At 32.4% G+C, this 27,388-nt stretch overlaps 2 protein-coding genes across 2 annotated transcripts; both read right to left on the bottom strand.

The window, feature by feature from the left end:
• Positions 1-6,428: 6,428 nt before the first annotated feature.
• Positions 6,429-8,530, bottom strand: LOC132253264 (uncharacterized). Its single transcript, XM_059735000.1, has 6 exons — positions 8,359-8,530; positions 7,969-8,216; positions 7,674-7,877; positions 7,422-7,514; positions 7,231-7,338; positions 6,429-7,129 (listed from the first exon to the last, which is right to left on the bottom strand). Exons 1-6 carry the CDS (start codon positions 8,498-8,500, stop codon positions 6,614-6,616), a joined length of 1,311 nt encoding a protein of 436 aa, XP_059590983.1. The 5' UTR covers positions 8,501-8,530; the 3' UTR covers positions 6,429-6,613.
• Positions 8,531-23,216: 14,686 nt separating this feature from the next.
• LOC100265494 (probable disease resistance protein At1g52660) lies at positions 23,217-26,633 on the bottom strand. The gene is made up of 3 exons (XM_003634525.1): positions 25,508-26,633; positions 24,877-25,357; positions 23,217-23,508 (listed from the first exon to the last, which is right to left on the bottom strand). The coding sequence occupies exons 1-3, from the start codon at positions 26,631-26,633 to the stop codon at positions 23,217-23,219; spliced, it is 1,899 nt and encodes a 632-aa protein (XP_003634573.1).
• Positions 26,634-27,388: the final 755 nt, after the last annotated feature.

Below are 27,388 nucleotides of genomic sequence, written 5' to 3'. Positions count from 1 at the left end.
AATAAAGATTAATAAATAAGATGATAGTAATAATGGTATTTTTGTAATAAATAGAATAAGAGATTTAGCAATATATATATATATATATATATATAGAATTTTATAATGAAATAAAGTTATAATTTAATTAAATTGGTAATGTGTTATTAGAAACAAATTGGGAATTTATTAGTTTTATTTAAATAAGGAATAGATTAGTTAAATTATAAACAAATAGTAATAATTGTTTCTCTTATGTTATATTAGGTGAAGAGTAGATTATATTTTTTTCAGAATTATTTTTCTCCCAAGCTTTCAAGGACTTCTTTTGAGGTAAGGGAAGTTAATGCAATATTTATAAAATTAAATTATTTTATATGTTATTTTGAATTGTGGAAAAGAAAATGATATTTTGTTACCATGCTGGATCAAATTGTTTTGCACTAAATGTTATGTTGGAATATTTTGTTTTATTTATGACACAAAATATGGAGATATTATGTTGTGTAAATTTGAATACTTGAACAAAAACATCACTCTGGTTTATTTGGCCCTTGTCAACGGGATATAATAGTTGACTATTCGGCCCTGTCAACGGGATATAATAGTTGACCTTTACATTTCATGGTGGGAATGTAATTGATTTGGACCCCAGCCTCTAGGGGTTTGGTTAGAGGTTACTAGTACTAGTAGTGTTTGGTTCCGTCCACCAGGAACAATTTGAGGCTAGCCACCCATTTGAAAAGTCCCACATAACTGGGCATTTGATATTTGATAACCAGAGTAATGAAAAATTGAATGGATTTGATTGAATCTTATGTGAAAGTGTTTGAATTTGATATGAAATTGGTTGGTTGAATTTTGAATATATTGGTATTTTTGAAACTCTGATATTTGATGAGAAAAAAAAAATGATATATCCTATTTGAAATGAAAATATTTGATCCATGAACTGCATTAATATTCCTTATTGGGCTGTGAGCTCATCCCCAATTGTTGAAATTTTTTCAGGTACTCTTAGTTCGGGTGAGGAGTGATGGCTAGGCTGAGGAATGGTCATCATTAGGATTTGACTTAGGATTTTATGTTGGATTTTTGTTTAACTATTAGTTATGTTATTTTGGATCATTTGGTATTTGGAAGTTATTTGGAAATTGAATTTTGAGGATTTTAGATTTTGTTTCCGCTACTCTGAGCAGGTATTTGGTAATTGGTAACATCCAGTTACAATATGACTGTTTGGGTCAGATTATACTTTAAGCCTTCGGGTTTGAGGTGTGAAATGACCGTCACGCCCTTGGAGTGGGTCTTGGGGCGTGACATAGGGTTTCTTGTTGAGGAATTGTTTTTCCAGAACAGAATTGAGGTTAAAAATCTAGTCTAATTTTCATCTGAAAGTGCAATTTCTGGGCATCAATTAAGGAATGTTGTGAACTTGTGTGATTATTGCAATTGCCTACCATTAGCTTTCATTTTGGAAGGGGGTTAAAATCAGTTTTTATTCTTCAAAAAGAAAAAAAGTTCTTCAATTTTTAAAATCACATTGGAAGAATTTTGTGCTGAAACTAGTGTTTTTTTATTCCAAGAATCAACGTATTATAATATATATATATATATATATCTGAAACAAAATAAAATTTTAAAAATAAATTTAAAGTGCCTAAAATATTTTTTTATGGTATTTTAAGAAATAATTAAAAATACAATGAATAGATGGAGAATATTGGGAATAGGGTTGATAATGAGATAGGATTTTTCGGGTATCTTTACCTTCAATAATATTTCACTTTCCTATTATGATAAATCATAGTAACTAAGATATTTTTCATATTGAAAATAATAATTATATAATATAATTTATATTTCCAATATGTATCTTAAAATGTGATAGGTTTGTACTATAACAAGTTCTTTATTTTTTAATCCTTATTTGTTAATTTTTTTAAAAACTTATCAATATCTCTTATTATTATTACTATTTATCTTAATTTTGTAAAAGACAATTATTTAAAATAAAGCCTATAATTTTTTTTTAAAAAAATCTTAATCTCCTTTTTCAAATATAATATTGCATATATTGTGATTTAATTAATCATTTACGTTGTTTTAGCCATTATTTTTATTTTTTTAGAGATAATGTCGAATTATGTGAAATCCTTATTTATCTTCCAGTAAAAATAGGGGAATTTTGTTATGTTGTGGGAAATTATAAATGAGAAGCCTTGATATTAAATTCTCTCTTGGAGTGCAACTTGATATTAGAGTTATAATATTGCAATAGTTAATCTTGTGATTCTTCTCCTAAGTACAACCGTAAAAAGTATGAATTATGAATTGTCTTAGATTCTCAATTGATTGCATCCATTGTTATGATTATTTCTTTCTTTCTTTTTTATTTTTTATTTTTTATTTTCTAATCACCATTAGTTTTACTCTTAGATAATACTAAAAATTTATTTTAAAAAAACACTTTCAATAATAACATGCTTACTCCTCTTTTCTTATCCTTATCTTCTCCTAAGCTCGGGGAAGTGCTTTTGGGGTACGTACAAATTATCTTTTGTCATTAGATTTATCGAAAAAGTATCTTAAATCGCTTTTTTTAATTAAGAAAAACAAATTTTTTAAAACTTTGTTTCTAATATTATAGATATTAGAATATTGAAGATAAAATATTATAGATAAAAGTTATTTTTAATAAATATAAAAAATAAATTTTTATTTAAAATATTATTTTTTTTAAATTATTCTAATTTTTTTTTTAGAATTGTTTTAAAAAATATTCCAAAATAGTCCTATTATTTTTCTTAAGAAATGAAAAATTGGATATATATAAAATTATATTAAATGTAACTACATCTATATGAGAAGAAATTATATATCTTAATTTCAATGTTAACTTATTAACTTAAAGTGGAACGTTGCAAATAAACTTTTTGTTTAGAAAATCTTGGTGGGCCCATGCCCATCAACAAAAAATAAAAGCTTTTGAAAAATAGGCCACTCAAATCAATTCCTCTTTTTTTTTTTTTTTTTTTTTTTTTTTTTAAGCTATGGTTATAACTCGGATGGGTTGAATGGGTCTGAAGGTTAATCTGTGTCAAATCTATTGATTCATATGTCCAACCTATTCTAAACCTAATATAAGGTCGAATCGAAAAGGTCCAATCTATTCTAAGCCTAATATGAAGTTGAATCGAGAAGTTTCAACCCGTGTTAAGCTAATAGGCAATAGGGGCTCCAATAAGTACTTGTTAGTTTTCAAGGGTTATCAAACAAAATGTATATAATAGAACTTTTGATAAATAAAATATTTATTTCAAATTAATAAAATATAAGTCATATTATAGAATAAAAATTTTAAAGTTAAATGTCTCAAAACTATCAATTATATTATTCGTTACTAGTTTAATATAAATGACAACTCTAACCTCAAGTTTCAATATTCTAAAATATTTTAATAATTATAAAAGAATGATAAATTTATTAGCATAGTACAATTATAAAAAGAAAAGGTTAAAATTCCTTTATTATCCTTTTCATATTTTTTACATTTTAAATAAAATAATAATAATAATAATAATATACAAGTTCAAGTTTCAACAAGTTGCTCGTACTTTCAACACACGCCAACCCTAATCTTCTTAGATTGATATTTTTCTAATTCAAACTCTTCCTTAACTTGTTCACACCTTGTCCATGGTATTAGGAATAGGATCAAGGGTGCATGTTCTCTAGATCCCAAGACTACTAAATCTATCAATAATGAAAGTAAAAACATCTCCTAGATCTTATTCCAATTGATGTAAGAATCTCATAAACCTTATAATCTTCCACCCTATCACTCAATCTTTAATCCTTGGCACTTGTATAAAGTTGCATCTATTGTGAGACCTTATCTATGATTTTATATTTTATTATTGTTATCTGTGAACTAACCCTCGTTGATTTTATGCAATAGAAATACTAGTTATTCATTTCTATAAATTATCGAATGTGTTAGTCTCATTGTGTGTTTTTATCTATTTCTTTTCTAATATTATTTGTCATTAATTTTATCATTTACTCATTTTCATTTTAGAAATCCCTAGAAATCCCGTTCAAGTATCCTTGCTTGACAAATGTCTCTTTTATCATATACTAAAAACAGATAAGTTGTAGAATTGTGGATATGATTATTTATTGTGGTCATATTCAAGTTTTCAACCTATGTGTTTTGTATATGATTGGTAGAATTGTCTGCAAATGATGCTTGAATTGTCCGTTTGGACAGTTTGGAAATACATAATATCTATGAAATCACACGCCTATGCTTTAGCATATTGATAAGTTTTGACAGTGATTCCCCTTGTTCTCTGGGTGCATATTTGGAGAAGGTATGTTTATACCTTAGCCAATTCGTGTACTTGGAGAACTATGGGGAAATGCTGCCGAAATTTTATCAAAATGAAACTAAGCATGTTAGTGATTGATTCATAGGGATTATGTATTTCTAAATGGGATAGGAACCACTACCAAATATAAGAATTTGAGATGATAAAAAACATATCACATTCATTATAAGTTGATATGAAGATTCATTGTTATGTGATTGAAGGGTTTAATTTGCGGAAGTACGAGAAAAATGCCAATAGATAAGAGTTGGATGCAGAAGTCAAGAGTAAGTAGTGAATACTATAAAGGAGTTTTGGAGTTCTTAGACTTTGCCTTTAGCAGTGCACTTGGAAAAGAAATGCTCCCATGTCCTTGCATTCGTTGCAATAATTGTCTTATGCAGAAGCGAGAAATCATGTATGACCATTTGTTGGACAATGGGATAGCTAGAAATTATGTGCGATGGTTGATGCATGGGGAATTTGAGTTTTGCGAACCTACAAATACTAGCACTAATGAGTCTGATATGCATGATGAGATGCAAGAAATGTTAAATGATGCATTTGGAATGCCAATGCCAAATGAGGAATCTGAAAGAAGTCGACATGTGCATGAGGAGTTTGAAAAACCAAATGAGGATGCAAACAAATTTTATAATTTGTTAAGAGAAGCAGAGCAGGAACTATATCCAAGGTGTAAAAAATTCACAAAGTTGTTTTTTATCATAAGATTATTTCATATGAAGTGTCTTAATGGATGGAGCAATAAGTCCTTTACAATGTTGCTTGAATTGTTGAAGGATGCATTTCCTGAGGGTGAGACATTGCCAAGCAACTATTATGAAGCAAAAAAAATACTTCGTGACCTTGGCCTTCATTATATCAAGATTGATGCATGCCCCTCAGATTGCATGTTGTATTCAAAAGAGTATGCAAATGCAAATGAGTGTGTCGTTTGTGGTGTCTCTAGATGGAAATCAAGTGATGAGCATTCTACAGATGAGTTCACTAATTCAGCAAAGAAAAAGAAAATTCCTGCTAAGGTCTTGCGTTATTTTCCTTTAAAACCAAGACTTCAAAGGTTATATATGTCATCTAAGACAGCTTCTCACATGAAATGGCATGTTGATGGTCGCATGGAAGGTGAGATGATGAGGCATCCAGTGGACTCTTTGGCTTGGAAAAACTTCGATAACGTACACCCTTCATTTGCACTAGAACCTCGAAATGTTAGGCTCGGTTTAGCAAGTGATGGGTTCAATCCTTTTGGGAATATGTCAATTTCATACAGCATGTGGCCTGTAGTTCTTATTCCATATAACTTACCACCTTGGATGTGTATGAAACAAACATTCTTCATGTTGTCACTACTTATTCCTAGTCCAACTGCACCTGGGAATGACATTGACATATACTTACAACCATTGATAGATGAGTTGAATGACTTATGGGACGTTGGACTTGAAACATATGATGCTTCAACAAAACAAAATTTTTGTATGCGTGCAGCTATATTATGGACCATCAATGATTTTCCTGCATATGCAAATCTTTCAGGTTGGAGTACTAAAGGGAAATTTGCTTGTCCTATTTGTAATAAGGTTGGAGTACTTATGGTCACGGTCACTGTCCCTGACCGTGACTAAATGTAACCTTGTGGTCACGGTAATTAATTGACCGTGACTAATTGTTAGGTCTATTATGACAAAATATACACTTATGGTCACGACTACTAATGACCGTGACTGAAATTAATCATGGATGGCCGCCCTATCCCCAAATTTTGGTGACGATTCATTACTGATCGTGACTAAAATACGCTTATAGTCACAAATTTTTTGTGGCCGTGACTAAAATTTGTTATATTTGGAAATTGGTTTTTTTATAAATTCAAATTTCCCAAACCTGTTATAAACCCAAACAAACCCATTTTAGACCTGTATATGCAATTAAAACAATTTCAATATATTACAATCAATTATCCCAAGCTAGTTAAAAACTTATATATCAATATAAGTCATTAAATAAAAAAAAAACATGATATAACAAAAAAAAAAAAAAAACCAAGCAAACAAATAACAAAGAGATTCAAATTTAGTTTCATATTCTAACATAATATAACAAATCAACCAACCAAACATCACACAATAGTCATAGAAAGCAAAAAAAGTTAGGAGAATCTATCATATAAATAAGTAGCATAATCTTCAAAAAAGTTAAGAGCATCTATCATATAAAGATGTAGCAAAATCTTCAAATTTCTACTGCTTTTGCTGAAATTGTTGCATCATTTGCATCATCTGTTCTTGAATTTGTGCTTGCATTTTTCTTTGCATTTCCATCATTTTTTCTTCAAACTCTTCTTTCACTTCTTCTCGTGTCTTCCTTTGAACTTCTATCAACCTCTCTTCAAATGTTTCTTTCACATGTGAGAGTTCCTCTTTCACATTTGAGAGTTCTTCAGTTGCAGTTGTAAACTTTTGTTCTGCAGCTATTAGCATCTCTTGGGCATTTTCAATTTGTGTTGAAAGAATAACTCCTGATCGCCTTCTACTAGTAGAACCAAAGATTGAGGTAGGAGTAGGACCAAATCCATACCCTCGAACACAACCATGTCTCTCTAGACCCATGACTTGAGTATATATCTCATCTACATATGTAGATGCTACAGATGTAGATGCTACAGATGTAGATGATACAGATGTAGATGCTCCAGATGATGCAGAAGTAGAAGAAGATGTCCCCTCAGGTTGGGATAGTAATTGCTGAAATTGATCCTGGAATTATAAAAAAAAACAAAAATTGTTAAACTTTTAAAATAATTTAGTATGTGGCTATGATTGAAATACAAGTATATAAAATTTATTTACTTCATTACCATAATCTCCTTAGAATGATCATCAACAGGTGTCCCATCTTTTCTTGTGTGTGTCAAGGCAAACATCTCAATTCTATTGGGCTCACTTCGATCCTCTTTCTTTTGTGCCTATTCTTACAAGTAAAACAATTGAGTTATTTATGATAAATTATTTATGTACAAACAAATCATATTAATAATAAATTTTCAACCTGTTCATATCGAATTTGAGCATAACTTTTTGATCCCGATGTATGCTTTATCACTTGCTTTGCCCTATTTGCCTTGTTTTTTTCTGAGATATCCTACATCAATTAAAAAATAGCAAGTCACCTATATAGATAATAGAAACATAATAAAAGTTATATACATGAAGTATTAGGTTAGATATAACTAATAAATATAATTTTATGTGAATATGAGTATCATAAGATACATTATCAAGAAAAGATCATTATCTTTACCTTGGCTTCAGGTGTACCCCAAAAGTGGATGAGCCACCTCCAATCATCATCTGATAAGTGTGGAGGTCGATGACACAATCTCTCCTCATCTGTATTATAAGGGTTATAATACTTGGCCTTCATTTTATTTCTATAGCTTCTAAACAAATTTCCACAACATTGAAGAATGTAGCTCTTACATGTTTCTTCTAGTTCATATTTTTCCTGTATTGCATTAAAATGTCATGTATAAATAAGAGGTATCATTTTTAAACAATAACATTACAATTTAGATTGAATAGTAACTAGCATATACCAATACTAAGGCCCAAATCTTTTCCTTCACATCTTCACTAACATGATTCCAATCTTGAACTTGGATGGGCACATTGTGTTGAGATCGCACCAATGTTCCCATATAGCTTGACAATCTTTCCCCTTTTCCATCATAAACAACTTGCCCTCTGGTATTGAATCTTGTAGTTTTTTTTTCCCCAGGTTTCATACTAAGTAAATCTAAGTTACGTGTTGGGCCACGTGTCCTCTTTTTGCTAGAGGATGAACCTATTAAGAGTAATAATGAAATTAAAAGAAACATAATTTACTTATCTTATATAAAATTAAACATTAAAAACCTATCATTCAAGAAATTAAACATATGTAAATTTATCATATGTAAAGTTAAACATAATTTTCTTAATCATACCAACAACTGAAGGATCTGAAGAATCGGAAGGATCAGAACTACTAGGAGTAGTAGTTGCAGCAGGTTGTATGTCTAAGAGTTGTAGATTGTCCAACTCATCTTCTGGAGACACTATTTGTACTCTTCCTCTTCGATGTGACATTTCCTACATAATAAAGTAAATTAGAAAAAGTAATACAAAATAAGTTACAAAAATAATATGAAATAAATTACAATTTGTATATTTTGTAAGTATATATTTATGTACTTACCAATATTATTAGCTACACATCATCCTGAATAAATTCATTATGTCTTTCAACAATGTTTTCTTGTCGTGATAGTAGAACATCTGTTTGGATAGTTTCTCCTGCAATATCACTTCTATCCCAATTGATTAAATCATTCTCGGCCAACTCATGCACATCACGTTGACTATGAGGTGTTATAAACTGTTGATATGGCTCTGGATCATTAGTAGATACTTTCTTATTCATATCATAAACCCCTCGAGTTTGTATCTCTACAACGGTGTGCCAATTTTCCTCATTTGAATTTTGAACATAGAAGACTTGTTTTGCTTGAGATGCAAGCACAAATGGCTCATCTATGCATATGGTACGTTCAAAATTCAAACACGTGAACCCATATTCATCCTTTTTTATTCCCCTTCCACTATTGATTACATCCCACCAGTCACACTTGAATAAAATAACTCTATTTCCACCAAGGTAATGTAACTCAATTACATCAGTTAGCACACCATAGTAAGAAACATGACCAGGAATTGGGTTCTTATATCTTGCACTTGCAAAGCTTGATACCTCTGCGGTCACAACAACTCCACTATTTTGAGTTTTTTTCCCCTTTTCTCGTTCTCTTGTGTGAAATCTGAACCCATTAATGATGTATCCTTTATAACATGTAACTGATGTACTTGGTCCACGAGACAATGATAGTATGTGTTCAGAAATTGGACCTTCATGTCGCATTTGTATAATCTATAGATTCAAATATAAGATGTTAATACATACATGTGTATTAGATAATAGAACAATTTATGTAGTGAATGAACTTACACGTTCTTCAAACCAACTAATGAATTCTCTTGTGAGAATCAAATCTACATCTCGTGCACGAATACGAGGCTTAACCCTTATAGATTGCTTATGCTCTCTGATAAAAAAGAAAAAATTAATTATAATGCTCACAAAGACCAAAATTAAATTTTTGTATGAGAATTAGTATAAAGTTTTATTCAAATAAGTGTCTTACTCAATAAATGACGTCACTTCCTCACAATTAGTCAACACATATAAATGTGCTTGGGACCATTCTTCTGTGCTAAGAACACGAGATGTTGACTTCCCTATTGTACGTCCCATGCATTTGAAAATGGTTAACCCTCCACCATTTGTTATGTTATTTTCAATGACATAATTTCTTTCTTCATGGTCATGCTTCGTTTCAACATCATGCAAATATCTTGAGCAAAAGGTTGTACATTCTTCTGCTATGTACCTCTCTGCAATAGAACCTTCTGGACGACTCTTATTACGGACATAAGACTTTAATGTACGTAAATACCTGTCATTTCACAATATGATAGATTTGTTTCATGAACTATATGAAACCTAATATCCATAAGATTAATTGAATGAGAACATACCGCTCGATAGGATACATCCATCGATATTGCACTGGTCCAGCAACCTTTGCCTCACTTGCAAGATGAATAGATAAATGCACCATAACATCAAAGAATGATGGAGGAAATATTCTTTCTAATTTGCAAAGTGTGACTATTATGTCATTCTCAAAGTGCTCCAATTGATCAGTCTTTAACACTTTAGAACACAACTGTTTGAAGAAACTACATAGTTCAACTATAACAGCACAAACATTCTTATGTAGAACTCCTCGAATTGCAAGTGGAAGGAGTTGTTGCATGAGAACATGACAATCATGAGACTTCAATCCAAATATCTTTCTTTCATTCACTTGTACACACCGAGAGATGTTAGAAGCATAACCATCTAGAACCTTTACTTCTTTCAAAAATTTACAGAATTCCTTTTTTTCATTTGAAGTTAGTGAATAGCATGCAGCAGGCAATATAACCCTATTCCCTCTTTGTATGGGGTGAAGTTGATCTCTGATACCCATAGCTTGCAAGTCAAGACGACTATTGAAGTTATCTTTCGATTTACCATCAATACTCAACAAGGTGCCAACTATACTGTTACATATATTCTTTTCAATATGCATTACATCCAAATTGTGACGTAAAATGAGGGTTTTCCAATATGGCAATTGGAAAAATATGCTTTTTTTTTTTTTCCAATTATGCTCAAGTTCAACATGTTCTCTTTTTCTTTTTGCTGACATCTTATTTTTTGATGTCTTCCCTAAAGTAATATGTTCCATTCCATCTAATTGATGTAGGACATCTTCCCCAGACAATTGTTTAGGTGCTGCTCTATGCTCTTCATTTCCATCAAAGGACTTTTTATCACGTCGAAATCTATGATCAATTGGCAAAAATCGACGATGACTGACCGTGACTATAAGGTTACATTTAGTCACGGTCAGGGACAGTGACCGTGACCATAAGGTTACATTTAGTCACGGTCAGGGACACTGACCGTGACCATAAGGTTACATTTAGTCACGGTCAGGGACACTGACCGTGACCACAAGGTTACATTTAGTCACGGTCAGGGGCATTAACCGTGACCATAAGGTTACATTTAGTCACGGTCAAGGACATTGACCGTGACCATAAGATTACATTTGGTCACGGTTTATTACCTGATCGTGACTAAATCAACTTAATAAGTAGCAAAGTATTCTTAACTTTTTTTGTCACAGTTTTTGTATGGCCGTCACAAAAAAGGAAATCATATGGTCACGATCACTTAGGAAACCGTGACCAATACTTTTAGCTACGCCTCATACTGTGACGCTTGGTCACGGTTTCATAAGACCGTGACAATAGGTTTTGGTTACGGATATATAAGATTTGGTGACGGTTGGAACCGTCACCAAAAATCCTATTTCTTGTAGTGATATATATAGATTGTTCAATATCCTGATGGAGGAGGAGATCTAATTTTCTCCAACTCTTTTTGTCATTCTAGTAGCTTTAGAATTTCAGATTATGAGCCCTCTAGAACTTCAAGTTCATCTATCCCAGTAAGAACTACCAGGATAGAAGAAGGATCCAGTTCAACAAATCCTAAGTCATTAAGCTAACAGGTGTTAGAAGTCACACCAATTTGGCCAAACCCTTTTATACTGGGGAAAATGAGTCTACTTAAGAATCACATCAGGATGAATCTTCTGACATGTCTCCTACTTATTCCCAATTGATTAACACTGTAAGTTTAAGTGATGAGGACTTTGAGATCAACAAGGATCTCTTAAGGAAAGACTTCTATTATGAAGTCAATAAGCAAAGGAGAGTTCGGTTCTTAAGCAAGGTCCCTAAAGATACTAGAACCCTTTACCAAGAAGAATTCTACACATACTTAAGACAAGAAAAGAAGAACATTAAGTATTCAATCTAGTTTTAACTCTTCAAACAAAAGCAACATCCAGATTATCCTTGTAAGCGTGTCAATTACACATCAACAAAAACTAAGATATGGAAAACTAGTGACGATACTGTCATAGAATCCATCCATCATCTAGAAGCTAAGATAAAAAAGAACATTAATGGCACCATAGTCAAAGCTTCACCTTTTAAGACTAAGCCAGAGGATGAAGGAACTGCTAGTACTGTTGACGTTAGAAGAATCATGGAACAGAACAACTACACTAACATGTTTCTTAAGACCATAGGCGATCAACTCAACAGGTTTGAGGAGATCATTGAAACACAAGACCACATTAAGACTACGTTTGTTAAGAAAGATAATAAACCTTTATTTAAGCCTTTTGAATTCTATAAGAAATTCCTAGACAATCCCCATATTGATCGAGCCCTTATTGATAGGATAAGCCAAAAGGTTAAGGAAAACCTTGTTGTCCCTAAGACACCTCAACCTTCTCACAGGAGAATCAATATGGTTAAAGGTGAAATTAGTTCTGAAGCAGAGACTGATGAACTAATTAAGATTTTTAAGGAACCTCCTAACCAGACTGATATGAGGATTATCAATAAACAAGTAAGTAGAAAGCTAGTAAGGAAAAGTTTTATCACAGTAAATGAGGAACTTATGGCAATTATAGGATGAATGAAACCAAGAGACAAAGGCACATCCAAAGAATGATGAACAAAGAAGCCCAGAAAAAGCTAGAACCCTCTTCACAGGCTAAGTCAGTTTGTTTTTAAGTGTGGTAAAGAAGGCCACTATAAGAAAGATTGTAGGGTTAAGCAGAAAATTAATAACTTAAATGTTGCAGAAGACTTAAAAGATATGTTAAACCCCACAGTGTCTGAATCAAGGACTGATTCAAATAATGAAGATGACATTAACCTACTAGATAGTAGTAGTGAAGAAATCTCAAGCCAAACTTCTAGTGACCAAGAAGAATGCATTAAGAGTAATTGTGATTGCCAACTTAAGATTATAAATGTCATAAGCCAAGATCAAGAACTTGTCCTAGATGTTTTAAGGAAAGTTGAAGATGAAAATACTAAGCAAGACCTTTATGATGTCTTTAAGAAATCTGTTAGTAAGCAAGAAGTTAAGACAATAGTAAATCCTTATAACTTAAGTGAAATCTTAACTAGATTTAACTAGCAGTCTACCAAAGACATAAACCTTAAGGATCTTCAAGAAGAAGTAAGGTAGTATAAGAAAGAAATTAAAGATTTAAGACAATTCACAAGCTTAGGTTTTTCTGACCTCCAAGAACAAATCAATAGGATTATTGTAAGAAATCTTGTTGATAATGAGGAGAACCTTGAAGACGTTCCAGAATCTTCACAAGCTAATAATGAAGAGGCAGATGTATACTTGAATACTATTAGTAGGGTTATTTTCTAAAGGTGGGAAGTCTCTCTTACTATAGTAATTAAGAATAAATTTGCCATTGATATTGTTGCTTTGATTGATTCAGGAGCAGCTTTGAATTGCCTACAAGAAGGTCTAGTACGTACTCAACTTAATGAAAAAATAAGAAAAAATCTTTTTGGAGCTAATGGTAAAAGACTTGCTATTACGTATAAGTTGCCAGATGCTCATATTTGTAACCAAGGTATTTTGTATTAAGCAAACTTTCATCCTAGTTAAGGATCTTAAGGAAAAAGCTCTCCTTGGAAGCCCCTTTTTAGGCTCTATCTTTCCCATGTGGGTAGATGAGCAAGGTTTAAGGACAAAGCTTTTAAATAAGGAAATTCTTTTTGAATTTACCAATCCATCTGGTGAAAGGAGTATAAATACCTTAAGGGATTAAGTGATAAGAGCCAAAGAAAATCATGTCAATCTCTTAAAATAGGAGATTAATCTGATTAGAATAGAAGATCAATTGAAAATTAAGAAAACTCAAGATGCAATAGAAAGATTTAAGGATAAGATTGTTGGAGAAGTTTGCTCTAACATTCCTAATGCGTTTTGGCATAGGAAATATCATGAGGTAGAATTACCTTATGAACCAGACTTTAGTGAGAAAAATATTCCCACTAAAGCAAGACCAATCCAGATGAATAAGGATTTGTTAAGCTATTGTAAAAAAGAGATCCAGGATCTTCTTGACAAGAAGTTGATAAGAAAGTCTAAGTCCCCTTGAAGTTGTTTAGCCTTCTATGTTCAGAAACAAGCTGAATTAGAAAAAGGAACACCTAAACTAGTCATTAACTATAAACCTCTTAATGATGCATTAAGATGGATTAGGTATCCTATTCCAAACAAGAAATACCTCCTTCAAAGGTTAGTTAAGTCCAAAGTCTTCTCTAAGTTTGGCATGAAATCAGGATTTTGGCAAATCCAGATTGCTGAAAAAGATAGGTATAAGACAGCCTTTGTGGTTTCCTTTGGACATTATGAATGGAACGTAATGTCCTTTGGCCTTAAGAATGCTCCTTTAGAATTCCAGAATATAATGAATGATATCTTTAACCAGTTTTTTGATTTCATCATTGTCTACATTGATGATGTTTTGGTATACTCTGACTCTGTTGAGCAGCATTGGAAACATCTCAATAAGTTTGTTGAGACAGTTAAAAGTAATGGTTTAAGCTTATCAACCACCAAGATTAACCTTTTCCAGACTAAGATAAGGTTCCTAGGACATCATATTCACCAAGGAACAATTACTCTCATTCAAAGATCAATAGAGTTTGCTAATAAGTTTCCTGATGAGATTAAGGATAAGAAATAATTGCAACGTTTCTTAGGAAGCCTTAATTATGTGTCAGACTTTATTCAGGATTTAAGCTAGCTTTGTGCCCCTTTAAGACAACGACTTAAGAAAAACCCAATACCTTGGAATGAGGATCATACCAAGATTGTCAAAACTATCAAGTCTAGAGTCAAGACCCTACCATGTCTTGTCTTAGTTGATCCAAAAGCCTTTAAGATTGTTGAGATTGATGCCTCAAACATTGGTTATGGTGGTATTCTTAAGCAAAGGATTGATAACCAAGAGATGTTGGTTAGATATACTTTAGGAACTTGTAATAATGCTCAACTCAACTATAGCACCATTAAAAAAGAGATTTTAAGCATTGTTTTATGCATTTCAAAGTTTCAATATGATATTTTGAATCAAGAATTTTTATTAAGAGTTGATTGCAAATATGCAAAATCAGTTTTACTAAATGATGTTAAAAATATAGCTTCTAAGCATATTTTGTTAGATGGCAAGCTATTTTAAGCAATTTTGATTTTCAAATTGAGTATATTAAATGAGAAAATAACTCAATCCCTGATTTCCTAACTCGTGAATTTTTGCAGGATTCACAAGAACATGCCCCCCAAAAAAGAAAAACAACCTCTTAAGCCCTTTAAGAAATCTCCAGATTCTAAGAAATCCCATTAAGCTTTTTCTGAGAAATTCATGCCGCTCTATTATGAACATTTTGAAGTAGCAGGTTCTTGCAGCTACTCCAAACATCTTATTCCTTTAGCATCCCCTAGTAGGGATAAAGCTTCAAGTTCGGGTTCTCTACCTTCTATGGAGGATTCCTTCCCCACAAATCCATCTTTTAATAATACTAACCCTTTATCTGATTATATCAAGTGTATTAGTGATTTGTAAGAAAGATGTTAGACTTTAGAAAGGAAACTAGAAATAGTTGACTTTCATCAGCTCATGTTAAAAGTCCAAGCCTCATTTTCCCCATTGGAAAATAGTGAGAATAAGCAGTCCACCCCACTGGTGGATGAAAAAAAATTGAGTGAGGATGAGTGGAATTACTTTAAGCTAAGGATGTATTTCCATAAGAGAGAAAAGTTGTACCCTCTTAAGCAAGACCTACGTTTTCTAATCTATGAAAAAACAAAGCTTCAGTTGAAGAAAAACAAGTTTTCATCTCAGCATACCTCCAGGATCTTCACATCTATCTCTCAACCACTATTAGTCTTCTAGTCCCTGGGTTAAAATTGGTCATGGACAGAGAATTTGATGATTCTAAACTTTGTAGAACTATCAAAGAATCTATTCAGTACCAACAAGGCATCAAGAAGATTCTTTGCAACTGCAACAAAAATTTCGTAATCAGCCGTGTATGCCTTGATTTGCAATATTACATGCCAATTAGCCTTCCTTTTAAGAATGAGGAATTAATCCTAACTCCATAATTACTTCTGGATTATGGCTTAGTTCATCAAATCATATGCCCAGATCCAAGTCAAGCATCAAAGTTTGGAAGAAAGATAGCACTTGGTCTAACTCATGGATTTAAAATGAACAAGAAATTCGTTGACGCCATCATCATCAGCAAAACTCCTGAGTGGATTTCTAATGGCAATCTTCTTCCAGCTCAATACATTGTTTCACTGCATTACTAGAATAGAAGACCAACATTGTTATCCTGTCCTCTGCAATTTATAGATATTTGTGTTGAACCCCTTACTAATCAAATCAAGCATTGGAGAGCCAGAATCATTAGCAGAGATTTTGAAGCTTATCCAAAGAACATGGGATATCTCATTGCCGCAAATCCTATTCATCAGATCTTCTACAGTAAAAGAATGGATCCTCTTCCAACTAAGTTTGTTACTGAAGATGTCAAGCTCTTGGATGAGCATCGTAAGGATTACATTTTACCCTAAGCAAATTCCTCGTGATGCTCTACCGATAAGAATATGCTCCAGCTCAAACATCAAACATGTGACTCTACAGTCCAGAAACAGCCTGTCAGCTATCACTCAGCCGAAAGTAAGATTCTCGGTGAAAAAGTCTAAAGTGCTATAGTAGAAAGCGACTTTTACTGTTCACTTTTTCACTATTCACTATTCACTCATGGGATTACTATTCATGCACGGGTTTCAAAAGCAAATAGTGCTTTGTATCCTAATTTGTACTATTTAATATTCATTTTTTTTCTATTTAAAGAGGTTCAATCCTCAGTTGTAAGCACCGGTTATTTGCACTTCCAAATCTCTCTCTCTCTCTCTCCTACCTTTCATGTAAGCTCTCAAGCAAAGCTTTCCTCCCTTCTCCCATTGTAAGATATTCTCCTTACTATAAGTATGTTTTACGTTTTTATTCTACCTCCTATCATGGATGGTTTTCAAATTATGTAAATAAAGTTTGTGGTTCATTTTCTGTAAATTTATTTGGTTAATTATCTTGTGTATTTTCTGATTTCTCTTCTTTGTTTTGAATTTTAGCATAATTCATATTTTCATTGCATATTACCTCATCCTGGGTGTCTATGGTATCTGAGCCACGGGAAGGAAAATCGGGTTTGTTTTAGGTGTTTTGATCTATCCTAGGAAAGGTAGTAGTGTGCCGAGGAGCGCGATTCCTGTCGGGTTGAGCCAGTTGTTAACCGTGGATAGACGTTTGTTAGGGCTCGAAAAGGCTTGGGAAGACGTCTCATCAGGTCTGTTAATCTGCTATTGGGCTCTAAATTAAAACCTTAAAATGAGTTCGATTTTCAGAACCATGTATAGGAAATCCACAGGTTCTCAAGACGCTGTAGTAAACAGTGAAGAGATCAATTATCCTAAGATCCAAAATGATTTGGATAATTGGAAGTTACCCAAGTTACCTAATCAAGAAATTTATAAGAAAGAAACCTTTAAGTTATTCACAGACTACACCATCAAGACCTCTGAAATGTCAGTAAGTTTAGAATACGATGATCAAGTCATAAGACTCTTAGATAGCAAGTCCATTGAGAAACATAAGCGAGATTACAACTTCATACACTTTGGTATGATTCAAGTTGCAGCTAAGCCTTTAACAAGATTAGGTCTAAACACCTCTATTGTCATGTGTTTAAGGGATAATAAACATCTTGTTTACTGAGATTCTATTATTGGAGCTGTCCAAGCAGGATTAAATGATGGTCCTGTTTATTTCCATTGTTTTCCTAACTTCATAGTTAGATTAAGAGATGTCGATATCTTAGATTCGGTTGTCCTTCATGTTAAGACCCATGACTTTAAGTTCAAGCCAGGAAACAATCCTGTTTTCATCATTACCAGGTTTGCCTATAAAAGCATGACCACAAGCGTTGGATATAGAGCACTGTGCACTAGTCCTAAGGGTGAGACCACTCTCTTCTACTCTGATATGATAAACAAGTCTAATTTCATAGTCCCCATGAAAATCAAGTGGATGAGGTTGAGTTTCCAGAAAATTGGCATTTTGCTAATGTCGTTCCAGTTGTAGAGCAGAGATCTGAAAGGATTGAATAGATTGTTCAATATTCTAATGGAGGAGGAGATATGATTTTCTCCAACTCTTTCCGTCATTCTAGTAGCCCTAAAATTCCAGATTATGAGCCCTCTAGAGCTTCAAGTCCATCTATCCCAATAAGAACTACCAGGATAGAAGAAGGATCCAATTTAGCAAATCTTAAGAACATTAAGCTAATAGGTGTTAGAAGTCACACCAATTTGGCCAGAACTTTTTATACTGAGGAAAATGAGTCTACTTAGGAATCACATCAGGATGAATCTTCTGACATGTCTCCTACTTATTCCCAATTGATTAACACTTTAAGTCTAAGTGATGAGAACTTTGAGATCAACAAGGATCTCTTAAGGAAAGACTTTTATTATGAAGTCAACAAGCAAAGGAGAGTTTGGTTCTTTAGCAAGGTCCCTAAAGATACTAGAACCCTTTACCAAGAAGAATTCTACACATACTTAAGACAAGAAAAAAAGAACATTAAGTATTGGATCTGGTTTTAACTCTTCAAACAAGATCAACATCCAGATTATCCTTGTATGCGTGTCAATTACACATCAACAAAAACTAAGATATGGAAAACTAGTGACAATACTGTCATAGAATCCATCCATCATCTAGAAGCTAAGATAGAAAAGAACATTAATGGCACCATAGTCAAAGCTTCACCTTTTAAGACTAAGTCAAATGATAAAGGAACTGCTAGTGCTGTTGACGTTAGAAGAATCATGGAACAAAACAACTACACTAACATGTTTCTTAAGACCATAGGCAATCAACTCAACAGGTTTGAGGAGATCATTGAAACATAAGACCACATTAAGGCTACGTTTGTTAAGAAATATAATAAGCCTTTAGTTAAGCCTTTTGAATTCTATAAGAAATTTCTAGAGAATCCCCATATTGATTGAGCCCTTATTGATAGGATAAGCCAAAAGGTTAAGGAAAACCTTGTTGTCCGTGAGACACCTTAGCCTTCTCATAGGAGAATCAATATGGTTAAAAGAGAAATTAGTTCTGAAGCAGAGGTTGATGAACTAATTAAGATTTTTAAGGAACCTCCTAACCAGATTGTTATGAGGATTATCAATAACCAAGAACTACCAAGATCTAGGAATTACTACCAAGATCTAGGAATTACTACCAAGATCTAGGAATTACTACCCTAGACCAACCTTTCCTGACATGCAGTATGAGGAAAGAAACCAGTATACTCAAGCTTTGTATACTAGTGGCACTATCTATGAAAGGAACATAGATGGTATGACTGAGTATAACATACTCACTAAGCTTCAAGAAATGACCATGGTTAGTACAACCTATAAGTTAAACAATAGATTGTCAGACCATGTTGTAGTTCAGACAAGTGTTGTTGGGTTTACAGGTCAACTTAAGGGATGGTGGGATAACTATCTCACTTTTGAGGATAGAAATGGTATCCTAAAAGCCTATAGGATTAATGAGGATAATGAAGTGGTTAAGGACGAATATGGTCAAGATATAGAGGATGTAGTGGCTACTCTAATATATTCTATTTCAAAACACTTCATTGGAGATTTGACAAAGATTAAGGATAAGACTGCAAATCTTTTAACCAACCTTAAGTGTCCCAAGCTTCATGACTTTAGATGGTATAAAGAAGTTTTCTTAACCAAATTCATGCTAAGATCAGACTGTAACCAGTCTTTTTAGAAAGAAAAATTCATCTCAGAACTACCTAGACTTTTCTCTGAGAAAATTAGGATTAAGATAAGGGAACAGTTTAATGGACAAATACCTTATGATAAGCTTACTTATGGTGAAATTATAAGCATTGTCACATCTAAAAGAATTAAACTATGCAATGACTTTAAGCTTAAGCAACAGATGAAAAATGAACAAAGGATCTACAAGAATGAGTTTGGTTCATTCTGTAGCTAGTTTGGATTCAACCTAAAGAAACTAAGCCCCCCTCTAAGCAAAGTAAGAAACAAATAAGTAGAAAGCCTAGTAAGGAAAAGTTTTATCACAGTAAGCGAGGAACTCATGGCAACTATAGGATGAATGAAACCAAGAGACAAAGGCACATCTAAAGAAGGATGAACAAAGAAGCCCAGAAAAAGCTAGAAGCCCCTTCAGAAGTTAAGCTAGCTTGTTTTATGTGTGGTAAAGTAGGCCACTATAAGAAAAATTGTAGGGTTAAGTAGAAAATTAATAACTTAAATGTAGCAAAAGACTTAAAAGATATGATTTGTAAAGTAATGTTAAACTCCATAGAGTCTGAATCAAGGACTAATTCAGATAATGAAGATGATATTAACCAACTCGATAGTAGTGGTGAGGATATCTCAAGCCAAACTTCTAGTGACCAAGAAGAATGCATTAAGGGTAATTGTGATTGCCAACCTAAGATTATAAATGTCATTAGCCAAGCTCAAGAACTTGTCCTAGATGTTTTAAGGAAAGTTGAAGATGAAAAAACTAAGCAAGACCTTTATGATGTCCTTAAGAAATTTGTCAGTAAGCAGGAAGTTAAGATGATAGTAAATCCTTATAAATTAAGTGAAATCTTAACTAGATTTAACCAGCAGTCTACCAAAGACGTAACCCTTAAGGATCTTCAAGATGAAGTAAGGCAGTATAAGAAAGAAATTAAGGATTTAAGACAATTCACAAGCAAAGGTTTTTTAGACTTCCAAGAACAAATCAATAGGATTATTGTAGGAAATATTGTTGATAGCCAGGAAAACCTTAAAGAGGTTCCAGAATTTTCACAAGCATATTGATGTGAGATAGCATTGGATTCATGATGCACTAGAGAAGAAATTGTTTTGCCTTGAGAAATCCATACTAATGAGAATGGATCAAATATGATGATAAAACCAATACCTATAGAGAAACTACAATTTTGTTGAAAGCAAGCAGGCTTGGTATAGCCCCTCACATAGTCGGGAGAGGGAGATTTGTTGGGCTCCCTTGTATGTGAGGGAGTGGGCCCCATATGCTTGGGGACCAAGTTAGTTACATTAATAAAAAAAATAAGATCAGGAAAAAAAGGAAAAAAAAAAGAGAAGAGAAGAGAGAGAAGAAAAACGCATCTGCCCAGATTCTATCAACAAGCCGATCCTACTTCATCTGTGGTCCAATCGAGTTGAAATTTGGAGGAGAGGTTTGAAACTCAAGTATCTACAATCTGAACGGTGGAGATTAGATTTTGAGTTCGGGAACTGATGTTACTGCCCGTGAACAATAATGATTTTTTTTTTTTTTTTGTATACTTTCTCCAATCTTCTTTGTTTTTGCTAAGAGATATTGTATAATCCAAGGTTATATGTACTCTTGATGTATTTGGTAGCCTCTAGAGATTATTTTAGAAAAGACAAGTATAACCCATTATTGTTGATAGTGGAAGCTTGAACTGAACTAGGTCCTGTGGTTTTTTCCTTTGCATTTTGGGGTTTTTCATCTAAAAATTCTAATGTCTAATTTATTTTTCTATTGTATGAGTTTATTTATTTATTGCTGCTAGTTGCTATTGCCTATTTTAATTTTTCATAAAGAAATGGTAGAAAAAAAAATTCTGATGTTTGTTGAAATATTATGAATTTACCTTAATATTATCAAATGAAAACTGAATGGCAAAAAGAATCAATCACAATTTCATATGAGAAAGCAAAAAGAAAAGAAAAGCAATCATTGAGGTATTGTATATATATATATATATATATATAGGTCACTAGCATCCATCTCAGAAAAAATAAATAAAAATAATAAAAAGCGCAATCACTTGGTGGAATCATTATAGAGATGAAATAAAAAATAGTGGTAATAATGAATTGATGGCATGCCCATCACTCTTGCTCTCTATATTTTATTAAGGGAGAATTATGTTTTGGGGGTAGATGGCCCCCAAATTAACAAAAGGTTCATGTAACTCTTCAAATTGAGTCCAAGACCCAATGAAAGTATGGAAATTGAGTTGAAGGATATCATCCTTCAGTATTTCCAAAAATGCTCTTTGTTGATTTTGAGAAAAAAAATTAATATTTTTGAAAAATACTTTTATTTAATTTAATATTTTTTATTTAATTTAATATTTAAAAAAAATACTTTTATGTAATTTAATATTTTTTAAAAATAAATTCATTTAATTTAATATTTTAAAAAAATATTTAATTTAATATTTTTTTTTAAATACTTTAACTTAATTTAATATTTTTGAAAAAAAATTTAATTTAATATTTTTGAAAAAAAAATTTTAATTTAATATTTTTGAAAAAAAATTATTTAATTTAATATTTTTGAAAACTACTTTTATTTAATTTAGTATTTTTGAAAAAAAATTATTGAAAAAAAATTATTTAACTTAATTTTATAAAATATTTTATATGTGTTCTTAAAGGGTATATTTGTCCGTTACTATTTCATATCCTTCAACTCAATTTGAAGAGTTATATGAACCTTTTGTTAATTTGGGGGCCCATCTACCCCCAAAACATAATTCTTCCTTTTATTAATTCTTGTTCTTTTTCTTAATGTAATGTCCTTAAATAGCTAGAAAATTTTTGAATTTAATGAGCTACATTAAATATATTAAATTAATTTTATTAGTTCTATAAATGTCAATAATAGTAAAAAAAAACAATTTATTTGTGTAATTTATATATTTAAACATACTAAATATAGACTAATAACATATTTCTATATAAAAACAAACACATATACTATTTTACATAGATTTGTTTTTATTGATTTATAAATAGTGTTAACTTTATTTCTTTATTTTTGCTCTAAAAGTATATGAAAATTATTTTATATAATTACAATATGATATTAGAAAGTAATAATTTGATAAAATTAATAATTTAACACATTTTTAAATATGTTAAAATATAAAAACTCATTGTCAAGATAACTAATTTAATATTATTTTTTTTACAAAAATAAATATGTGTACTATCATCACACTCGTTCCTGATTACAACTTTCACTCCACCATTACTATCACATTTATAGGTTTTGTTTTACTGATCAACAGCACTGACTTGATTTACAAAAGGAAAAATATAAATTTCACTCTCTTGTTCTCATAAATTTGTCCATACTTTTGTTAATATGGATTCCACGTCATCATATCCTGAGTCTGAGTCTGAGTCAATTAATTCTTCCCCAACATTTTCAATGGGTGGTCTCCTACCTCTAGCACTTATGCCAGACTGTCCTGCAATGTGAACAGTGGTTGAGTGTGGACCTGGTACCACTTCCTTGTTTTGTATACGGGAATCTTCTTTTACTATTGCCTTAGCATCACCTGCCGATAATCCAAACACTCTTTTCAAAACATCAATGACGATTTCCTTGAGAAACGTAGGCTCAGACCTGCCAGGTATTATGCAGATGCATGTAGTAAGCCTAGGAATCCATTAAAAGTTAGTGAAAATAAAGAAAAAAAGATTGCGCTTAATTCTACTTAAGTATAAATTAACAAGGTAATCAAAATATAATGGGTCACATTCCAATTTCATGCGTTATTGAATGTTTGTTGAGAATTTTAAATATTATGTCTAAACAAAATGGAAAATAAGCTTATTTGGCAATTGTTTTCATAAACAATTTTCCATACTTCAGAACCAAAAACAGGAAAATATATTTCACAGCCAAAAATTAAAAATACTATTTTTTATTCTTAAAAATAAAAAATAAGATGTTTTCGTATAACATATTTTGGTTGTTTTAATTTATTTTTTAGGGCTTTTTTAAAAAAAAATAGTGATACAAATAACAAGAATGATTTAAAATAAAGTATTACTATAAAATTTATTTTTAAAATATAGAAATAAACATAATTTTTCTGAATAAAACATCAAAGAAATTTTTTCAAAAACTATCATAAAAAACTGTTTTCCGAAAATGTTATTGAAAATAGTTACCAAACAAGGTATAAGAATTTATTTAAGAAATGTTGATTTTAGAAATAATTTTTAAAAATTGTTTAATGATGTTTTGTTTAGAAAAACTCTATTTGAGGACTTAAAATATTTTAAACATGTTTTCTATCTTTTGAATATAGTTTAAAAGTAACTTTTATCCTAAATATTTTATTTTCAATCATTTTTCCTATTTGTATAAATATATTTTAAAATAACCCTTAGAAAAATCAGTTGAAAACAATGTACTAAGACTCTATTTGTGAAATGTTTTTTAAAACAATTTTAAAAATAAGTTTTTGAGAATATTTTTTAAAATTGTTCTTTAGTATTCTATAAAACAAAAACCTGTTTGGAATTTGAAATATTTTTAATTTATTTTCTATATTTTAAATATGTTTCAAAAATAACTTTAACATATAGTGTTTTATTTTTAATTATTCTTCATATTTGTATAATTATTTTTTTAAAATAGTTCTAAAAAAGTGAAAATAACTTAGAATAGCTAAATTATTGTATTTGAAAACATCTTAATTTTTTGTTTTTAAGAATAGCATAATATTTTTTGTTTTTTGGTTGTCAAACCTTTTTTATGTTTTAGAGAATAAAAAATTATTTAAAAAAATTAGTAAACAAACAATCCTAAAAGATTTTTCAAAAAACAATGTATTTCTTGTTTTTAAAAACAAAAAATTATTCTCTCAACAGTTGATAATAGTTACCAAACAAGGGTTAAATTGGAAATTTCAAAAATAACAATTAGAGGTAAACATGGAAAGGAAAAGACTAAAAAAAGAGGGGGGGGGGGGAGGAAACTTACTTATTCTGTGAATTCCAGCCAGCTAAATTGGCAACTTCACTAAGGGCCTCCCTCCAATTCTTCACCTTGTCTATATCATGCTTCAAAGTATTTTCATGCTTAACCAAGGCCTCTCCAAAGCTCCCTTTGTGTCTTCGCACATCTGATGGATCCACATTGTAGAAAATGGGCAGAACCAGTTGTCCCATGGTTTTCCTGCATTCCAGTATCTTGACTAGTTCCTCTAAGCACCAACTTGAACCGGCATAGTTTTGAGAGAGAAGTATGATAGAAGACCTTGATCCTTCAATTGCTTTTACGAGTGTTGGAGATATGGATTCGCCTCTCCTAATTTTGTGGTCATCAAAGAAAGTGTTGACTCCTCTCCTGTGCAAGGCTACATAGAGATGAGCGGCAAAGGTAAAGCGGGTGTCTTCTCCTCTAAAACTAAGGAACACATCATAACTCCATTGAGAAGAAGCAAAAGGAGCCGCCGTGGAAGCTGAGAGAGCAGTAGAGAGATGAACATCACAGGAAACAAGCTTATAAGAATTTCATTCCCAATATTATAGCAAGATATGAAAAACACGCCTTGATGGTGTCATTTTACAGGTCCTGAATTTGAGAACCGAAAATACATGATCTCCCATACCTGAAAACTTTGATGAATAAGTCTTCAACATTCGTATTGCTGGCTCCCATTCTTGTGGAGAGTTCTTGCCAGCCATAGCTCGCCCAATAGTAACAAGTGCAAGTGGTAAGCCTTGGCATTCTTTAGCAGCAATTTCAGCGAGTTGGGGTATATCCGGATGTGAATTTAGAGTAGTCTTTCCAACCTTCTCCATGAACAAATTAATGGCATCATCTTGTGTCAAACGCTCCATCTCAAGGATTTGTTGAGCTTCCATATCCCGACAAACATCCCGAGAGCGGGTTGTTAATATTACTTTGGACCTGTTTTGGGAATTGGGTGAAGGAATCCCCACTTTTTTGAGATCAAGACGCTCCCATACATCATCTAGCAGCATCACAAACCTTTTTGCCTTCAAGATTTTGAAAATTTCTACTGCTTTTTCGTCCTCAGTTCTGTTTCCCCATCTATCATCCGGGATGTCTAACTTGTTGCGAATAACTTCTTGTACTTTTCCCACAGTTGCTGGCCTGGATACTACAACCCAGATGACTACTTCAAAGTCATGAATGCATAAGAACTCATTATTCACTTTGGTCATGAGGGTAGTTTTCCCGGTACCCCCCATACCATACAATCCAATAATTCCCGGTTCTTCATCTTGGATGCATCTGCAAACCTCTGCATACATCCGATCCAAGCCCACAGTCTTCTCCATTGGCCGCTCATCCACATCAGCTCTAGGCAGCCTAATAACCACAATGCTGAAATCGCCTCTGTGCCTCAGTTCAGTGACAACACCAATCGTTTCACTTGCTATCTTCTCGATCTTGTAGCTTGACCGGTAATTCTTGGGAAAGCGGGTTCCGAGGCATTTCTGCTGGATTTCCCGATCACCCTTCTGCAGTATCTCCATCACTTCCTTTTCCAAGACTTCTACACTGAGGAGCCAGTTACTCACTTCATGTGTCCGTCGCATCTTGCGGTTTTCCTCAGCATAATCCACCGCGGCCTTCACATCATTAGCCTTGTGCTTCAGGATCACCATGGCGTCTCTCAAATATTCAAGGGTTTCTGGCAGACCGGTGCCATGAGCTGCACGTGTGGCAGTGATGGCAACATCAAGGATTGGGTTTATACAATCCATGGCTTGTAGGAGATCACAGAAACAAAACTCAGAAAGAAAAAGAGAAGAGAATCAGTGATGAGTTGCCGAGAGAGGCGAGATAAATGAATGGTTGAAATTTGTTCACAAAGCAAAATATCTAGCGATGGAGAAACCAAGATTCAATTGAGTAGGCGAAAGTAGACTCCTGGAGAAGGGTGGTTTAAGAAATAGACATGTATAAAGGATAGTCTCAGGAACAGATAAAGAGACCACGCGAATTTGACTCGGAAAAAATTGCGAAAAGAGGTGGAAGTTTCAGATCAGTGGGCAAAGCGGAAAGACACGTGAAAATCAATTCCGTGTGAAATGAAGGAGAATCATGTAACCCTGACATTAAAACAATAATTAAATTTATAGTTGTTACCATATTTTGATTTTTATAATGAAAACATCAACTTCAGACCCAATACACGGAAATGTATTTTACAATAACAGTCATCGACATCAACTTCAGACCCACCCCCTAAATCTTTTTTGTGGGTCTTGCGGGTAAGACACGATGGTTACAAAATTTGGGCATACCTTTTTCGGTTGCTAAGGGATTGCATGGCTACAAAATTTGGTCATGTCTTTTTTGGTTTGGTCTCTGATAGGCGTGAGATCGAGTTGCCCACTAAACTCTGTAAAAGAGAATTGGTTTTTTTCTCTGTTTTTATTTGTTTGAAACACCTATTCAAAAGTACATTATTCCTTTTGTCTTATTTTTGGCTAAGGATGAAAATATCGATAATTAT

Source organism: Vitis vinifera, chromosome 18 (genome assembly GCF_030704535.1).
Source record: "Vitis vinifera cultivar Pinot Noir 40024 chromosome 18, ASM3070453v1".
Taxonomy (NCBI): Eukaryota; Viridiplantae; Streptophyta; class Magnoliopsida; order Vitales; family Vitaceae; genus Vitis; species Vitis vinifera.
The sequence above is the reverse complement of the archived record's forward strand: the minus strand, read 5'-3'. Positions and strand labels throughout refer to the sequence as shown.